At 40.7% G+C, this 18,488-nt stretch overlaps 1 protein-coding gene across 1 annotated transcript in view; it reads left to right on the forward strand.

Moving 5' to 3' along the window:
* Positions 1–6,591: 6,591 nt before the first annotated feature.
* lrp2a (low density lipoprotein receptor-related protein 2a) overlaps positions 6,592–18,488 on the forward strand; it is a 290,923-nt gene continuing 279,026 nt past the window's right edge. Inside the window, exons 1-2 of the mRNA XM_060827752.1 lie at positions 6,592–6,601; positions 7,892–8,005. Of these exons, the coding sequence (XP_060683735.1) occupies positions 6,592–6,601; positions 7,892–8,005 (124 nt within the window). The remainder of the gene's footprint in view (positions 6,602–7,891; positions 8,006–18,488) is intronic.

The following is an 18,488-nucleotide window of genomic DNA, read 5'->3' on the forward strand; positions in this document are numbered from 1 at the left end:
ACCCTTCAATGTCAGCTGATCGCCAGTGAAAGCTGCATTTCAGGGGGAAAAAGGCTCCCATTCAGCACCAAAAACAACAGTTCTGTAACATAGAAAAAAATACAGGGTGCATGTTTTAAATGAAGAGCCAAGGATCAGGGAAGCCTCAGCTTTCCACTCAGGACTCATGAATGATTTATGTTTTGAAAAATGAAGTTTAAAAAAAAACACAATTAGGTCTCTTCAGATCTTAAATGCCCCTCCTGCTGATTCCACCACACATCAAAGATATTAGTTAAAAATACAAGCTGGATTCAAACGTGTCCCGGGATCTTCATCTACATATTTAAAGAAGGACCCCAGTGATTTTAAGTTGGTGCACTTTCAGCCTCCTTGTTGTACAGCTTCATGCAGATGTCAGGAATATCCGTGCAGAATGCAGGATTATTTGGAGGTTGATTTTAATTAGTAGCCCTCATCGTTTACTTCTTGTACGTACAATTGAGATTATTGCAGATTGCTTCAGTTAAAGTGCTAGCACTTACATACATTGGCTCAAATAACCTCCTTTTCTATAACTCTGGTTCTAAGATTATATTACGTACCTTTACCTGAGAAATCAGGTAAACTTGTTTCACTAAAAAATGTTTAAAAAATTATTTCTACGTACCACATTGAATGTTCTGTGAAAGGCAAAATATAAAAAAGTAAACATCACATAATTTGGAAAATACAGAAAAAAATGAGCTAGAACCCTGCAGTGTGGAAAGAGGTTACTTGGCCCACCAAATCTGCACCAACCCTCTGAAGAACATTCCAGCAAACCCCACTCCCTACCCATAATCCCACATTTACTATGGCTAACCTACATAGCCTACATATGCCTGTACACTGCAGATATTTTAGCATGGTCAATCCATCTAACTTGCATATCACTGGGCTGTGAGGAAACCAGAGCACCTGCCACAAACCCATGTAGACATAAGGTAAACATGCAAAACCCTACACAGATAGGTTCAATTCCAGTCTGGGATGACTATGTCCCTGGTGCTTTGAGGCAGCAGTGCTAACCACTGAGCCACCAGGCTGCCAATGAACCATTGTGCCACCCAGTAAGTGACAATTTTTGCAGAGCTGCAGACATATTTCAATTGCCAATCAAAAAAAAATTGCCCATTACCAAACCAGAGATAATTAATAACACACTCCTTAAATATCAGAACTTCCAAGCCCTAAGCCTCTGAGTAGTTATCCCATTTTTATTGGTATGTAAAATGAGGTCGCATATATTTTAAATGGAGTTTGGAATGATGGCCATTTACTTTTTAAAACATTTTTGCAGATGAGATTTATGCAAAAATTGTTATTGTAAAGATGGAATGCAAGGATAATGAGTAGCTAAATAATCCACTAGCCAACTCTTCGCAGCGTTGCCATTGTGGTAATTGCTTCCTTTTTAAAAAAATATGAACCTATCATTTAACACTCGCATTTGAAAATAATCTACAACTGTTTCTATGCCACCTTACTAAAAACCTTCTTATTCATTTTGATTCCTCCTGGCCCACCATTTTCTCCAATGCTTGTTTCTGTTTTTGGTAGCCAAGGAGTTGCCCACTTAGTATAATAATGTATTCTTTTAAAGGACGTACAGTACAATATACCCTTCCAGACTATAAATTAATGGGGGAAATGTTTGTTGATTCTCAGAAAATAATTAGAACATTTTGTTTTTTTTGTATATTGGTTTGCTTATTTCTGGTTGTTGAATAACTTGCTCATTTTCATGTCTATATTAAATTTTCTTCTTTGCCTTTGATTAAGTCACTTAGGCAGCTACAGATAAGGTTGAGGATTTTCTGTAATGTTGCTAGGCTGCCTTCACACCATGTCTTTTCTTTGAACTTGCAATCCTGTAGCATATTAGGACAAAAATAAACTCTTTTGATACTGCAACAAAGTTATTCCAGCTACTTTATTTTGGATTAAAGTTTATTTCCTTTCCTTGAACTGCTTTGAAAACGTGTGAAGGATTAGAATTAATGTGAATGAACATGAAACTATTTCTACGATTGTAAAACAGTGTGATTACTGTAGTTATTTAGACTTGCCAGTTGATGTTCTGTGCTGTTGCCTGTGGTATTGCAGATTTTACAAGTGTGTTCTGCCAAATAGCATTATCATAGGATACTGACTTATCATTATTGAGTCTTTCTGGATCTGCTAGTGGTGCCATGGAAGTTTTACATCTACTGGATGGTAAAACTTGGGGAAGAAGGGGACGTACTTGGATGCAGGCCCAAAGATCCAGGATCACTGGTCAAGTAGTCATCAAATTTGACAGCATTGAAGAAGAGGAGCAGTCCCTATGGAATCTTTGTGTCAATAATGTTTAGTCAAAAGCAAGCCCATTGAGAATATTCTAAGGCAAATGTGGTATTTTTCTGTTGAATTGACCTGCATGAATTTAGCAGTCTTAAATTCCTAAATGCTACTTTTTGAATGTTATTATGTGATCAAAATGCAGGTGCTCCAAAAGCAACTATGCTGGCATTTATTACCTATCCCTAATTGTCCTATAAACACATTATGAAGATTACTAACATCCAGCCTGTTAAAGCATCTTTTTTTGATAATCATACAGTAGGATAGACTTTTGACATTTTCAGTTGCATGTATTGAGAACTTTGTATCACTTGTGTGGCAAGACTAAACCTAAAATACAAGCATAGATTGCAGGACTAAACCTTTGTACATATCCATATATTTTTATTTAATGCATTTTCTAACACCAGCCTTGCATACCATGCTACAGTTCTTCAAATAAAAATAAATTATACAAATTGGTATTCTAACTTTTCTCAATAGAGTAATAAAACATGATCAATTTCTAAGATAAAATCTATGTGGTTATTCTATTTTCAGTAGGTAAATTTTTTTAACACAAGCAACTGGAACATAGTGAGCAGAACATTCTGTAGCAATAAAACTAACTAAAGAAACAAGTTTGTCACGATCAACACTTCATGTGTAGAAATCTTATGTTTCTATAACGTATTGTGTATTTTATGTTGCTATCTAATCAAAACATAAAAGACTCAATATCCTGAGTCCATACTGGCCGTAAGGTACATGGCCTACTGCCAGTGTGGATTGGCAACTATGCTCAAAGTACTAGAATTCTCAAAACAGGTAATGAAGTGATAAAGGAATGGGCAAGAGAGTGGAATTGAAGTCCAGGATAAGCCATTGTCATTATGATTGACAGTGCTGGATCAGCTGGTACTGTGGTCTTTCTCATTCTTATTACTTACGTTTTTTATTGTCAAAAAAAATTGGTCAAACAAAATAATATTCACTTTTCAGCAGGAAACATGTTTCCACTGATGGGTGAGTGCCGAACCAGAGGACACAGCTTAAAAATACGGGGTAGACCATTTAGGACAGAGGTGAGGAGAAACTTCTTCACCCAGGAGTGGTAGCTGTGTGGAATGCTCTGCCCCAGAGGGCAGTGGAGGCCCAGTCTCTGGATTCATTTAAGAAAGAGTTGGATAGAACTCTCCAGGATAGTGGAATCAAGGGTTATGGAGATAAGGCAGGAACAGGATACTGAAAACTCTGAACCATAAATCGGACTTAGGTCTGTGTAAGTGCAAAATTGAATTTTTAAGTATTTTGGGGAGCAACTACTATACTGGTTGAAAAACTGGCCAAGTTAGTGGGTGGCACGGTAGCACAGTGGTTGGCACTGCTGCCTCACAGCGCTAGAGACCCGGGTTCAATTCCCGCCTCAGGCAACTGTCTGTGTGGAGTTTGCACATTCTCCCAGTGTCTGTGTGGGTTTCTTCCGGGTGCTCCGGTTTCCTCCCACAGTCCAAAAACGTGCATGTCAGGTGAATTAGCCCTGCTATAAATTGCCCGTAGCGTTAGGTGCAGGGGTAAATGTAGGGGAATGGGTCTGGGTGGGTGCGCTTCAGCGGGTCGGTGTGGACTTGTTGGGCCGAAGGGCCTGTTTCCACACTGTAAGTAATCTAATCTTGACCAATTCAGTTTTATATATTGGGAAGAACCAGGAATTTTATTTGAGAGAATTTTATGAAAGCTGCTCCAAGTTTTAATGCACAGGTAACTCTAAAATAGGTGACATTGTTGTGCTCTTTTCAACTTTTTATACATGTACTTTATACATGTACTTTGATGAAAGCATACAATTTCTTTTGTTTATGAAATAACGTATGGAGAAGGATGCAGTGAAAGCTTTGATCATGCTACATGTTACTATCATACAATCATAAGCTCTGTGCATTCCTGTGCCTGAGTGCAGGAACCTTGCAGCCTAGCATCATTTATAGAGAAAAAAAACAGGAAAAGTAAATCTCAATTAATACTTAGTTGTAAATGCAGACAAATGAGCACTAGGTCTGAAACCCTGACTATCCATACAAGCTGTGATTAGTTGGCAGGTATATTCACTTTGTCTTTCACTGCCTTCCTTTTGCTGTTAAGGCATGCAGAAAACAATTATGTGACTACATATGTGGTGATGGAATTCTTTAATGCATTTCAACAGACCTCTTATCAGTAGGGACAGGTCTACCTGCTCTCCAGAAGTGACACAAGGAAGGACGGTTGTATATATTGTATTTCAATCTTCAATGGTTTTGTGTTACCAGCTCAATTTTTTGACATATTAAAGGTAATGATTCTGAATTCTAATAATCAATTAGAACAAAGCAAATATTTTAATGCTGAATTCATGAAATGCAGTAAATTCTGCTATATTTCCCTGTAGTAATTCAGAACTGAATTAATGTGTTCAGACTACTGTGCAGCAGGGGAGTAGAGTAGTGTTTGGGGAAGTGGATTTTTCCATAGTTCTTTAGCTGAGCCATAGTATCAGCATCTTGCTTCCAGATTTTCCAACTGTTGAAGCATCAGTATTTAAAGGGATCCTGGCAAAAGGCAAAAGTAAATCATTCTATAACTGGCAAATAAGAGATGGAGTGTCCTAAGAGGGAAGTAGATCCCTTTTTAAAGGATTGGGCACTCTGGAGCAGGAAACATTTCCGCTGATGGGTGAGTGCCGAACCAGAGGACACAGCTTAAAAATACGGGGTAGACCATTTAGGACAGAGGTGAGGAGAAACTTCTTCACCCAGGAGTGGTAGCTGTGTGGAATGCTCTGCCCCAGAGGGCAGTGGAGGCCCGGTCTCTGGATTCATTTAAGAAAGAGTTGGATAGAGCTCTCCAGGATAGTGGAATCAAGGGTTATGGAGATAAGGCAGGAACAGGATACTGATTAAGGATGATCAGCCATGATCATATTGAATGGTGGTGCAGGCTTGAAGGGCAGAATGGCCTACTCCTGCACCTATTGTCTATTGTCATTTCTCCAATTTCTTGAGACTTCCATGGATATTATATTCTGGACTTTAAGGAGCCAGAGTGTAATGTTTCGTCCCAGATGACACAAGGGAAATACCAGACTCTGAAACCAAGCAGGCGGGGTGTAGATGCTTGAGGAGATAAGCAGGATGAATCTGGTCTCTGCTCATGGTGATAGTGCCCTAACAGGTTGAATTTCATGTGCAGGAAAGAACAGAATGCCATATTTAAGTGTCAATGATTTTTCTCCGACTTTGTTAACCTCCTCCTCCACAGCATTCCTCAGACCATCTCACTATCGAGGTCCATCCACTCCTCTTCATATCCCTAGCTTAGCAGCAAATACTGACACTCAAACTCATCATGCACCTATCCATCCCTCAGTCATCTCCATAAATGGTGTAATTTTCCCCATGTGACACATTCCGTTTCTTGCATTAATGTCTCTCTGCAACTTTCAGAATCCTTTGCACACTTTGCTCTACCACTCATCTTAGTGTCATCTGCAAACTTTGACAATCTACACAAGCTCCCCAACTTCAAATCATCTATGTAAATTTTGAACGATTGCACTGATCACTAAGGCAAATTAGTTACTGATTGCCAACCAGAAAAGCATCATTTATCCCCACTCTTTGTTTCTTGTTAGTTAACCAATCCTCTATCCACACTAATAGTGCAATACACTAGTGGTGTACTGAAAGTATCTATTTTGGGGCCACTGCTGTTTGTCATTTTTATAAATGACTGGATGAGGGCATAGAAGGATGAGTTAGTAAATTTTTGAATGACTCAAAGGTTTGTAGAGTTGTAGATAGTGTCGAAGGATGCTGTGGGTTACAGAGTGAAGTAGATAAGCTGCAGAGTTGGGCTGAGAGATGGCAAATGGAGTTTATTGCAGAAAAGTGTGAGGTGATTCCCTTTGGAAGGAGTTGCAGGAATGCAGAGTCCTGGACTAATGGAAAGATTCTTGGTAGTGTCAATGAACAGAGAGATCTCAATGTCAATGTACATAGAGCCCTGAAAGATGCCATCTAGGTTGATAGAGTTGTTAAGAAAGCATACGGTATGTTATTAGTAGAGGGATTGCGTTTCAGAGCTATATGGTGCTGCAGCTATACAAAACTCTGGTGCGGCCACACTTGGAATATTGAGTACAGTTCTGGTCACTGTATTATTAGGAAGGATGTGGAAGTTTTGGAAAGGGCTCTGAGGAGATTTACGACGATGTTGCCTGGTAAGGAGGGAAGGTCTTTTACAAGGAAAGGCTGAGGGACTTGAGGTTGTTTTCGTTAGAGAGAAGAAGGTTGAGAGGTGACTTAGTTTAGACATATAAGGTAATCAGAGGGTTAGATAGGGTGGACAGTAAGAGCCTTTTTCCTCAGATGGTGATGGCTAGCATGATGAAATGTAGCTTTAAATTGAGGGATAATAGATTTAGGACAAATGCCAGAGGTAGTTTCTTTACTTAGACGGTAGTAGGGGCATGGAATGGCCTGCCTGCAACAATAGTAGACTTGCCAAATTTAAGCGTATTTAAATGGTCATTGGATAGACACATGGACGAAAGTAGCATAGTGTAGGTTAGATGGGCTTCAGATTGGTTTCACTGGTGGATGCAATATTGAGGGCTGCAGGGGCTGTACTGTGCTGTAATATTCAATGTTCTAATGTTCTATGTTCTGTGTTCTCATACAATGCCCGTAACACTGTGTATCTTTATCTTATGCAGCAGCCTTTTGAGAGTGTGTGTTTACTGTTAGAGTTGAATTGAAGGATTAAATGGTTTACTGAGAAGAATGTTCAAACAAGGAGATTAGGGCAGCAACTGCTAACTCTGTGATGAATAGACTGAGACTCCGATAGTCTCAGAAAGGTGCCATAAGTATTGGGTTGAAGCAGTAATGCTGTAAACAATCCATTTCCTTTTGAAGTGAAAAGGAGTTACGGTAAAAGGTAACTAATTGGCATTACTACTTTTTGCAAGGCTATGTGTTTCACTCTACCATTGGGAAGAGGGCAGAGAATGTCATTTTTGAGGGTGGGTTGGAGACAAATCAATGCATGTCTCACAGGCAGCAGTTTCTCTGTGGTTTGCCCAGAGAAACATTGCTTACCTTTTCAAGCCACTACAGCCAGGTGTAGAAAAGAGATTATTCTTGAGGAGGAAGGAATTTATGCTGGAATGGTCAGTAGAAAAAAACCATTGAAATGAGCTTTTCTGTTGATAGTGGATTGATGAAACACTCATTTGGAGAAAACACCAGGAAATGGTTACTACTTGACAAAATAGGGTTCAGGAACCTATTGGAAATTGGGGCACTATGAATATTTTGCTACAAGGAACATGCCTCCATGGAGAGTGTACTAGGCAATGAGTCTAAAACGTGAATGTCCTCCTTCCTCGTTTAACAAAGTCAAAGGTCACACAACACCAGGTTGTAGGTGACCTCTTGAAGGACCAGTGTTGTGAAAGCTTGTGATATCTGTTGGACTATGTGAGAAACAAAACTCACTCACAATTCAGCCTTAGACAAAGCCTTGGAAACAAGAACATTTTATTCTTTACGGCCTTGCAAGAACGGGCGCTTGCTCAAGCAATCAGGCGAGCAAAAGAGCGCGCACACCCGCTACAAAGCATGTAAGCACTCTTTATTCAGTTTGCACGTTGCAGAATCACGCCTCCCTTTTCCCATTAGTCTAGTCTTATCCTATCATAAGCCGATTACCTCACTTGTTTTTCTCTAATTTTCCTTCTCTGACTACCTTGCTGTCCTTGTCCTTGTTTGTTACAGCATGCCTGTTATTTTATCCAGTTCCCCTTGTCTTACCGCTTATTGCGAAATGTCCCTACTGCTTCTTTTGCGGTCAGCTACAATACTTTAAAGTTATTTCTTAGTTTAAAACTATTTCTTAAACAAAAACCTCTATATTCATTAAAATCTTAACCTTAAGTATGCTGCAAGAATCCTGCGACCGTTTGCATAATGTTCCACCCCCGCAACACCCCCTCATCCATCTGACCACCACCACCTGCAGAAAGTACATTTCTAACCTCCCACAGACTATCGCCTGGTGTTGTGTGATTTCTGACTTGGAGCTGAAAAATATGTTGCTGGAAAAGCGCAGCAGGTCAGGCAGCATCAAAGGAGCTGTCTGACCTGCTGCACTTTTCCAGCAACACATTTTTCAGCTCTGATCTCCAGCATCTGCAGTCCTCACTTTCTCCTAGTTGATTTCTGACTTTGTCCATCCCAAAACTGGCATACTGGCTGTCAGCCAATATTCTGTGGCCACCAAGCTATGTTCTTGCCCGTATGTTGGGTCAAAATCTTGCATCTAATCTTTTTTTTAAAAAAAAGTTTCAATCATCTGCATTGGCATACAAATTGCATGAAGTGTAAAAATCTCCGAAATTGAAAGCCCTGGAGTATATGTACACAGTGAAATTCTGCCAGCAGTGGGTTGCTGATTGGTTTGTAGAGTTGTGACCATTTGGAGGGACAAAACCCATTAGTCTGATAACAACTGTCTGGCTGGCTCCTGAACAGCTGAAGAAACTGTGCATGATACAGACAGAAACCTCATTACTGCTGTAAGACGTAGATGGTGTGTCTCTCTTTCTAGTAAAATACGCAAAGTCTGAAGAAAGCCACTTTATTTTCCTTCACCAGTTGCTGTAAACTCTGACTTTTAATCTGCTGTGCCTCCTGTGAAAAAAAAGCCTTGGGGAAAAAATAGTTTGAAGAATAAAAAGTCTTAACAATCAGAAGGATCATCTCAGTGAACTTTGTAGACTTGAGCCATTGAGCTTCTTCCACAGTTTTTCTTTTCTTTACCAAAACACAAAGTTTTTTTTGACTGTTTGTATGTGTGTGCATGGGTTTTTGTTTAGGGGATGTGTTGAGTGTTTTAACTCATTGAGTTATATCTTAACAAATCATAGTTGTTTACCTTGACTCAAATCTATTTGTAATAAATAGTAGTTCTTGTTAAGTACAAAAGCCTGGTCAGCATTTTCTAGAAGAAAGTGAGGACTGCAGATGCTGGAGATCAAGTCGAGAGTGTGGTGCTGGAAAAGCACAGCAGGTCATGCAGCACCTGGCCACTTGCATCCATCTATCTGCCCTACCCTCTTATCACAAATACCCCCCTGCCACTTGCATCCACCTATCACATTCCAAACTACCTTCCCCCCAGACCCACCCTCATATTTATCTCTCAGCTCCCTTCTCCCTCTACATTCCTGATGAAAGACTTCTATCCAAAATGTTGATTCTCCTGCTCCTTGGATTCTGCCTGACCTGCTGTTTTGCTTGGGTGTATCTGGCATGCAAATTAAGGACTTTGATAATATGTTTAACTTTGTGATGAATCCAACAGTGGGACTTTTTTTCGTGCAATACGCAGTGAAGTGTGATGGGGAAATAGCAGAGAAGTGCAGTTAAGGATTATCAAGTCAACCATAATTTAATTGACTGGTGGAGTAGACTGGATGAGCCATATAGCCTATTTGTTTTATTGTCTTTTATGTTGAATTATATATGAGAAATTTGAATACTAATCAAAATAATTAATCAGTAAATTATGCTTTAATCAGACTACATTTTAAGAACTGTGTCCAATTACAGATACTGAAGTGAAAGATAATTTTAACATTTGGAGAAGTAAATGAAATGACTGATTTTCAATTAAAAATCTGAGTTGAAGCTACCTTACAGAAACTTCAGTTATTCAATTCTAAGAAGAAATATCAGGATTTAATGAAACTTAAACAGAAATTGCTGGAAAAGCTCAGCAGGTCTGACAACACCTGTGGACAGAAACCAGAGTTCATGTTTCAGGTCGAGTGGCTCTTCCTCAGGAAATTTCTGTTTTGTTTCTGATTTAGAGAAACCTGTTAGTTAAATAAAGGTAAATCTGGTAAAATACCTTAATTTATAGGATTAGGACCTGACATTACAGGTTAAAATAAATTAAATGTATCCTTGGGACAGATCAGGAGTTGTGTCAAACAAAATTAGTGATTTATGTAGTAGATCTCTGTATGGTCTGGTATAAATGAAAACTGCAAAGTAATCAAAGATCAAATTAGATTAGATTAGATTAGATTCTCTACAGTGTGGAAACAGGCCCCTCAGCCCAAACCGTCCATACCGACCCTCCGAAGAGTAATCCACCCAGACCCATTTCCCTCCGACTATGGACAATTTAGCATGGCCAATTGACTTGACCTGCACACCTTTGGAGATACTGTAATATGGACCTTTGGGACATTTTGGATGCCTGAACAATGATGTTCCATATAACCTTCATGCAGAAATGTTACTTCATTTTGTGATTTGGTTAGTTCATTTTAATCTTTTGATCTGTTGAACATTTTTGTTTGATATCTTATTTATCCAAAAGCATTAGCTAGTTTTGTGTTGTCACCATCTCATATTGACTACACAAAGTAACTTTATTTGTCTTTAATTTGCAGAAAATAAATTCTAAATGATTCTGACAATCTATGTTTTGAATCACTTTTCATATGATAATAGTGAGGTGATTTTATAACCATTGTTCAGAAACTTGCAAGTTTTTGATTTATAGTTGCATTTTTAAGTAGATAACAGTGACTTAAATTTTCTACTTACCCAAGTCTTGGCTCAAACCCTTGAATTTGTGGGACTTAAATCTTAAGGTGAAGCACCTCAAAAGTTTCATGTGGTTAAGATAGAATTTCAGTTTAATCCACCTTGGAAGCTTTAATAGAACTTGTTGGATTAAGAAGTACTTGTTATGTTGTGAAGCGTATTAAATAACTTCATTAAAGATTTTGCTTGAGTTCCTGTAAATGATTTTGGTGCAGTTGGTCACTTTGTACAGTTGAAGCATGTACGGTTAAAATTTGGATCTCAATCTAGACAGACTAGAAGTCATTTCAAGAAGATTAAGGTTTTAATTGAATGAAACCAAATAGTTCTGATGAAAATGGCATTCACATGATAGGAAGGCTGGATGACTTGCAAAAATGTCTTTGTTAGGTCAGTAAAAATGAAATGTGAGATTTATTGGAGGCCAGCAGTATGAATTCTGTTTTCTCGACACTAGTTGATTTAAATGTTATTTTTATTATTTTAATTTAAGCACATTAACATAATATATCTATTATTATATTACTAAAACTTTATTAATAAATATATTGTGACAGTTAACATGATATAAATAAGTAAAACGATAATAAGACTTACCAAATGCAATTAATAAGCAAATGCTTCGACCGTTGATTTAAATTTATTTGTCAAAAATAATGCTGAGCATTTACATTTGTTTGCAAAGTAATTATTGAAACTAGAAAGATACTTCATATTTTTAACAAATCTAAGAATACTGATTACACATTAAATATGGAATTGGTTAAATTGCATGGCAAACTGAACAAACTGATTTATTTTCTCTTATATTTGCAACATGGTAGCCATGTCACGAATGTTAAGTAATGCTTGGCTGAGAATGTAACTTATTACATCTAAAATTTTATATTTTCAGACAAAGGTGTCAATGGTACTCTTGTTCATTGTAGAAATTAATAGAGAAGTGAGGAATGAGTGACCTCTGCATCCGCACTCTCCATGGGAGTAGTACTGGCAGATTGGAGGGAGGTGAATGTTGTTCCTCTGTTCAAGAAAGGGAATAGGGAAATCTCTGGGAATTATGCCTGTGGCAAATAAGGAACTGGGAAGGATTCTGAGAAATAGGATTTATGACTATTTGGAAAAACATAGTTAGATTAAAGGTAGTCTTGGTAGTATGGAGGAACAGCAATATCTTGGGGTCCATCCACATAGATCCCTCAAAGTTGCCACCCAAGTTGATAGGGTTGTTAAGAAGGCGTATGGTGTTTTGGTTTTCATTAACAGGGGATTGAGTTTAAAGAGCCACAAGGTTTTGCTGCAGTTCTATGAAACCCCGGTGAGACCACACTTGGAATATTGTGTCCACTTCTGGTCACCTCATTATAGGAAGGATGTAGATGCTTTAAAGATGGTGCAGAGGAGATTTACCAGGATGCTGTCTGGATTGCAGGGCTTGTCTTATGATGAGAGGTTGAGTAAGCTAGGGCTTTTCACACTGGAGAGAAGAAGGAAGAGAGGTGACTTGATAGAGGTTTACAAGGCAATGAGAGTCATAGAGTAGATAGCCAGAGACTTTTCCACAGGGCAGAAATGGCTGTCCCAAGTAGTCATAATTTTAAGGTGATTGAAGGAAGGTATAGGGAAGATGTCAGAGGTAGGTTCTTTATGCACAGTGGTGGGTGCATGGAATGCACTGCCAGCGGTGGTAGTAGAGTCACAGACATTAGGGACAGTTAAGTGACTGATGCACAAGCACTTGGACGGGCAGTAATTTGAGGGGTTTGAAGGTTAGGTTGATCTTAGATTAAGATAAATGCTCGGCACAACATCATGGGCCAAAGGGCCTGTACTGTTCTATGTTCAGTGCAGTACAATCTAATTGTTGACTTGTAATTCTAAGGAATAGGTTTGAGTGAAATGTCACATAAGTTTGTGATGATCTGCTGTAAATTTTCAGAAAATGTAATTTAAATATACAACAGAGAAAATAATATGGTAGCAGAGACCACAGAAACAGGGCAGTCAATTTCCCACAGCATCTACAATGATTAAACCAGCCCACACTTATTAAGAGAAATCTGAAGAGCTGCCTCAGGAAAACCAACAGGTTACTGCAGCTCATTTGCTTTATTCAGATGATGCATGATGAGGCAAGTGTATTGAGCAAAAACAAGTCTAAACTAATTTATCTTCCACTGCTAATTATTTCTACAGCACATGAAAAAACATCAGTGCTTAACACCTTGCAAATAAGGCAAACTAAATCTAAAGTATTAATAAAGAATGTTTTGAAGGATATTAGTTAATGATTAAAAATAACAAAGGAACAGAGATATTGTTTTACTGACAAGTCAATTCCTGTAAACTCATTAAATATATTTAATGAGTTATTATTTTTCAGTTTATGATTATTTTCAGTTTAATTTTGCAAACTGCATTCCAAATATTTTATTACCTACCTGAACCATTGCAAAGGAAGGAAATTGCTTTGTTCCCTTAATGCACCTTGAATTGATTGCTGCATATAGCCATTACAATGTAGGAAAACATGAATAAAAATGCATATCTTGTAGAATTATTCTAATTTTTAAAAACCTAAAGCTTTGACTTATTGGAATGAGTTGTATTTTTGTTTTAGAGATGAACTTCTTTTCCACTTAAGAAGTAACTTTTAACTCAAAAAGTATCTAATTGGTCAAATCTTTTGGTCTCTGGATCTTCAGAGACTAGACATATGGCCAAATATATTCACCTGAATCCTGAGAAAGTCCTGACACATTGGACGCCTGAAGAGTTTCAACCTCAGATGGGCTATTCCCTGGGACTCAGAGAATTGTTCTGTCTCTGATGTAGTTATAGGCTGCAAATAGTTCTGAAGTGCTTAACTGAGTAATTATTCAAAAAATGTGCGATTATACTGAGTGTAACATCTGGATAATTTACAACTGATCATTTTGAAACCCAATCCCACAGCCTGACCTGTCCTGCAGCCATATCTCCCCCCAACAGCTTCCAGATCCCAATTATTCCCGACTACTATATAGTGGCACGGTGGCTCAGTGGTTAGGATCCCAGGTTCAATTCCAGTCTTGGGCAACTGTCTCTGTGGAGTTTGCACATTCTTCCCTGTGAGTGTGTGGGTTTCCTCCCACAGTCCAAAGGTGTGCACGTTGGGTGAATTGGCCATGCTAAATTGCCCATAGTGTTAGGTGTAGAGGAATGGGTGTGGGTGGGTTGCTGTTCAGAGGGTTGGTGTGGACTTGTTGGGCCAAACGGCCTGTCTCAATGCTATAGGGAATCTAATCCAATCTATTCCGTTGACCCAATTAATTTGAACTGATCTGCCCAGCCTACTAACCCCAATGGCCCCTGCCCATCCAATTAGCTTTTCGATGTATCCCCAATGAGCCTCTCGACACAAACCAGTTTACCCTCCTTGAGCCATCATGGCCAGCTGACTAGCTTCCAATCTGACTAACCTCATAAACTCCCCCTGATTAGATGCCTTCTAACCCAGTGACCATCTGATTACCTCCTTAACCTGACCACCTGTCAGACTATCTGAATAGCTCTCTGATATGATCTGATTATCCCTGATTCCCCAAGCAGGCTACTGCATTACTTGGATATACATTCCCATGACGGATGCCCCACCTCACCCACTTGTCTTAAATAGTTACTCATCTCACTCACTTAACCCACTTCACACACATGCAATTCACCCACTCACCCATTCATTAACATCCACCTTTGACTCACTACCATTCATACTTGGGCCTCTAATTGCTGCATGGTAGATTTATTGCTGTGAAAAGGAATTGCGTCCCCAACTCCACACTGCTGCAATGAAGTTCCTGTTTGGTGCTGTTCAGCATGTTTCTGTGGAAGCCAGGCTCTGAGGATCACTCTGGAAATGTGAATCAGAACTAACTCAGGGAAGTTTCAATAATTTTCATGCTGTTTCTGGAAACATGCTGTTAAGTATTCTAGCCACAGGCGGCACAGTGGCTCAGCGGTTAGAGAAAGGACAGTAGGTCAGGCAGTATCTAAGGAGCAGGAGAATCAACGTTTTGGGCAATAGCCCTTCATCAGGAATGCCCAAAACGTCGATTCTCCTGTTTCTCAGATGCTACCTGACCTGCTATGCTTTTCCAGGCCCATACTCTCAACTCTGATCTCCAGCATCTGCAGTCCTCACTTTCTCCTGGCTCAGTGGTTAGCACTGCTGCCTCACAGCACCAGGGACCAGAGTTTGATTCTCGTCTCTGAAGAGTGTCTGTGGAGTTTGCACGTTGTCCCTGTGTCTGTTTACGTTTCCTCCAGGTGCTCCAGTTTCCTCCTGCAAAGAAGTGCAGGCGTGGTGAATTGGCCAAGCTAAATTGCCCATTGTGTTCAAGGATGTGGAGGTGTGTTAGTCAGGGGTAAATATAGGATAATAGGGTAGGGGAATGGGTATGGTGTGGACTTGTTGGGCCGAATGGCCTGTTTCTACATTGTAGGGATTCTATGAACGAAGATGGAATATACTTCTTCCTAGTGCAACACAAACCATGGCAAGATAGGTGAGAAAGTGCATCAAGAGTGAAAAAGTTAAATGTTGGCATTGAGGAAATGTCTTTCCAACTTTCTTTTTGAGCAGTAAATGGTAAGAAGCTCACCTTGCAACAATGACTACTTTAATTCCATGCATTTGTACTGAGTAAAGTCCTAACTTGCCTTATTTATATTCCTCTACCAATTCTCCTTTCCTTTCCTTGGAAACCAGATGGCACAAATTACTGACATGTAAATCAGAGTAAAAAGTGAGGTCTGCAGATGCTGGAGATCAGAGCTGAAAATGTGTTGCTGATTAAAGCACAGCAGGTCTGGCAGCATCCAAGGAACAGGAAATTCGATGTTTCGGGCCAGAGCCCTTCATCAGGAATGAGGAGAATGTGTCAGGTAGGCTAAGATGAAAGGTAGGGAGGAGGGACTTGGGGGAGGGGCGATGGAGATGTGATAGGTGGAAGGAGGTCAAGGTGAGGGTGATAGTCTGGAGTGGGGTGGGGGCAGAGAGGTCAGGAAGAAGATTGCAGGTTAGGAGGGCGGTGCTGAGTTCGAGGGAACCGACTGAGACAAGGTGGGGGGAGGGGAAATGAGGAAACTGGAGAAATCTGAGTTCATCCCTTGTGGTTGGAGGGTTCCCAGGCGGAAGATGAGGCGCTCTTCCTCCAACCGTCGTGTTGTTATGTTCTGCCGATGGAGGAGTCCAAGGACTTGCATGTCCTCGGTGGAGTGGGAGGGAGAGTTAAAGTGTTGAGCCATGGGGTGGTTGGGTTGGTTGGTCCAGGCGTCCCAGAGGTGTTCCCTGAAGCGTTCCGCAAGTAGGCGGCCCGTCTCCCCAATATAGAGGAGGCCACATCGGGTGCAGCGGATGCAATAGATGATGTGTGTGGAGGTGCAGGTGAATTTGTGGTGGATATGGAAGGATCCCTTGGGGCCTTGGAGAGAAGTAAGGGAGGAGGTATGGGCGCAAGTTTTATATTTCCTGCGGTTGCAGGGGAAGGTGGAGGTTGGGTTGGTGGGGGGTGTGGACCTGACGAGGGAGTCACGAAGGGAGTGGTCTTTGCGGAACGCTGATAGGGGAGGGGAGGGAAATATATCCCTGGTGGTGGGGTCCGTTTGGAGGTGGCGGAAATGACGGCGGATGATACGCTGTATACGGAGGTTGGTGGGGTGGTAGGTGAGAACCAGTGGGGTTCTGTCTTGGTGGCGGTTGGAGGAGCGGGGCTCAAGGGCGGAGGAGCGGGAAGTGGAGGAGATGCGGTGGAGGGCATCATCGATCATGTCTGGGGGGAATCTGCGGTCCTTGAAGAAGGAGGCCATCTGGGCTGTGCGGTGTTGGAACTGGTCCTCCTGGGAGCAGATGCAGCGGAGACGAAGGAATTGGGAATATGGGATGGAGTTTTTACAGGGGGCAGGGTGGGAGGAGGTGTAGTCCAGATAGCTGTGGGAGTCAGTCGGTTTAAAGTAGATGTCTGTGTTGAGTCGGTCGCCCGAGATAGAAATGGAAAGGTCTAGGAAGGGGAGGGAGGAGTCTGAGACAGTCCAGGTGAATTTGAGGTCGGGATGGATGGTGTTGGTAAAGTTGATGAACTGTTCAACCTCCTCGTGGGAGCATGAGGCAGCGCCGATACAGTCATCGATGTAGCGGAGGAAAAGGTGGGGGGTGGTGCCAGTGTAGTTGCGGAAGATGGACTGTTCCACATATCCCACGAAGAGACAGGCATAGCTGGGGCCCATGCGGGTGCCCACGGCAACTCCTTTAGTTTGGAGGAAGTGGGAGGATTGGAAAGAGAAGTTATTCAGGGTGAGGACCAGTTCTCACTGGAACATGTCCATCTTCCGCAACTACACTGGCACCACCCCCCACCTTTTCCTCCGCTACATCGATGACTGTATGCTCCATGTGTCCAATCCTCCTCACCACTTTGTCTATGCAAGTCAGCATTGACAAACAACCAGCTTCAGCATACCTGCTGTCAGACCAATTCACACACCACTTCAACCCTTCATTGCTTTGCTTTATGATTTCAGGGGCCTCTTTGGACTTGCATGTTTGTTTCAGATCAAGCCCAAGAAACCAGGAATACCGAGTTGAAATCAGCTTCCAGAATGGATCAACTGATTTGGACTTTGTTTAACGAACATCCTATTGATAATACAGCAAGAAGATCCAGCTTTGCGCAAAGGGCCATATGGATCTATTTAACTTTCTAATCCTTGACCACTTGTGTTGCTGAATAAGTGTTTCATTATTCATTTGACTATACGTTTGATTTCATAGGTGATTCCACATTAAAGTTTCTGCACATTATGAACGTAGGCGAAAAAGTATTGGTCAATGGGACTGTGCACTAGCACCACTTTTAAAACCTCTGTTAGGATGTCATATCCAATGTTGTGCAGTGAAATCTGCCATGTCAGGCAGCAAATGGAAGGAATCTCCTTTTGACCTGTCCATTATCACAAACGTTTTTAATACTTCAGAGTGCGTGTCGATGGCGAAGTTAAATCATCTAGGATGGTGTTGAACTTGCAACGTAAAGCATTTTGGTCTGCACAATGAGCTAAGAGAGAGAGTAAAGAATGAGTTGCCCATTGTATATCTATCTTCCTGTCTTAAATGGTAGTGCATCTTCTCGAAAAATGATACACAAAATGGACTTTTAACTGTATCATTGTGTGGAATGATTACTGATTCCATACTCTCACTGCCCTTGGGAGAGGAAGTGTGGATTGATAATGCTGGCCAGGGCCTAGCACAATCCTTGTGCATTTAGCCTGAGTCTTGTCTGCATCAAAGTGCAATACCTTGGCTCAGTCATCAACACCACGGTTCAAGGCCCCCTGACAGATGAGGCTATCTGCAAACAAGGAGTTGGTTCTTTTAAGATGAGGATGATCAACCATTATAACGTTTTTCATCCTCAGAATGTCTGAAGAGGCTAAAGAAAAATGCGG

The sequence above is a fragment of the Hemiscyllium ocellatum genome, chromosome 7 (genome assembly GCF_020745735.1).
Source record: "Hemiscyllium ocellatum isolate sHemOce1 chromosome 7, sHemOce1.pat.X.cur, whole genome shotgun sequence".
Taxonomy (NCBI): domain Eukaryota; kingdom Metazoa; phylum Chordata; class Chondrichthyes; order Orectolobiformes; family Hemiscylliidae; genus Hemiscyllium; species Hemiscyllium ocellatum.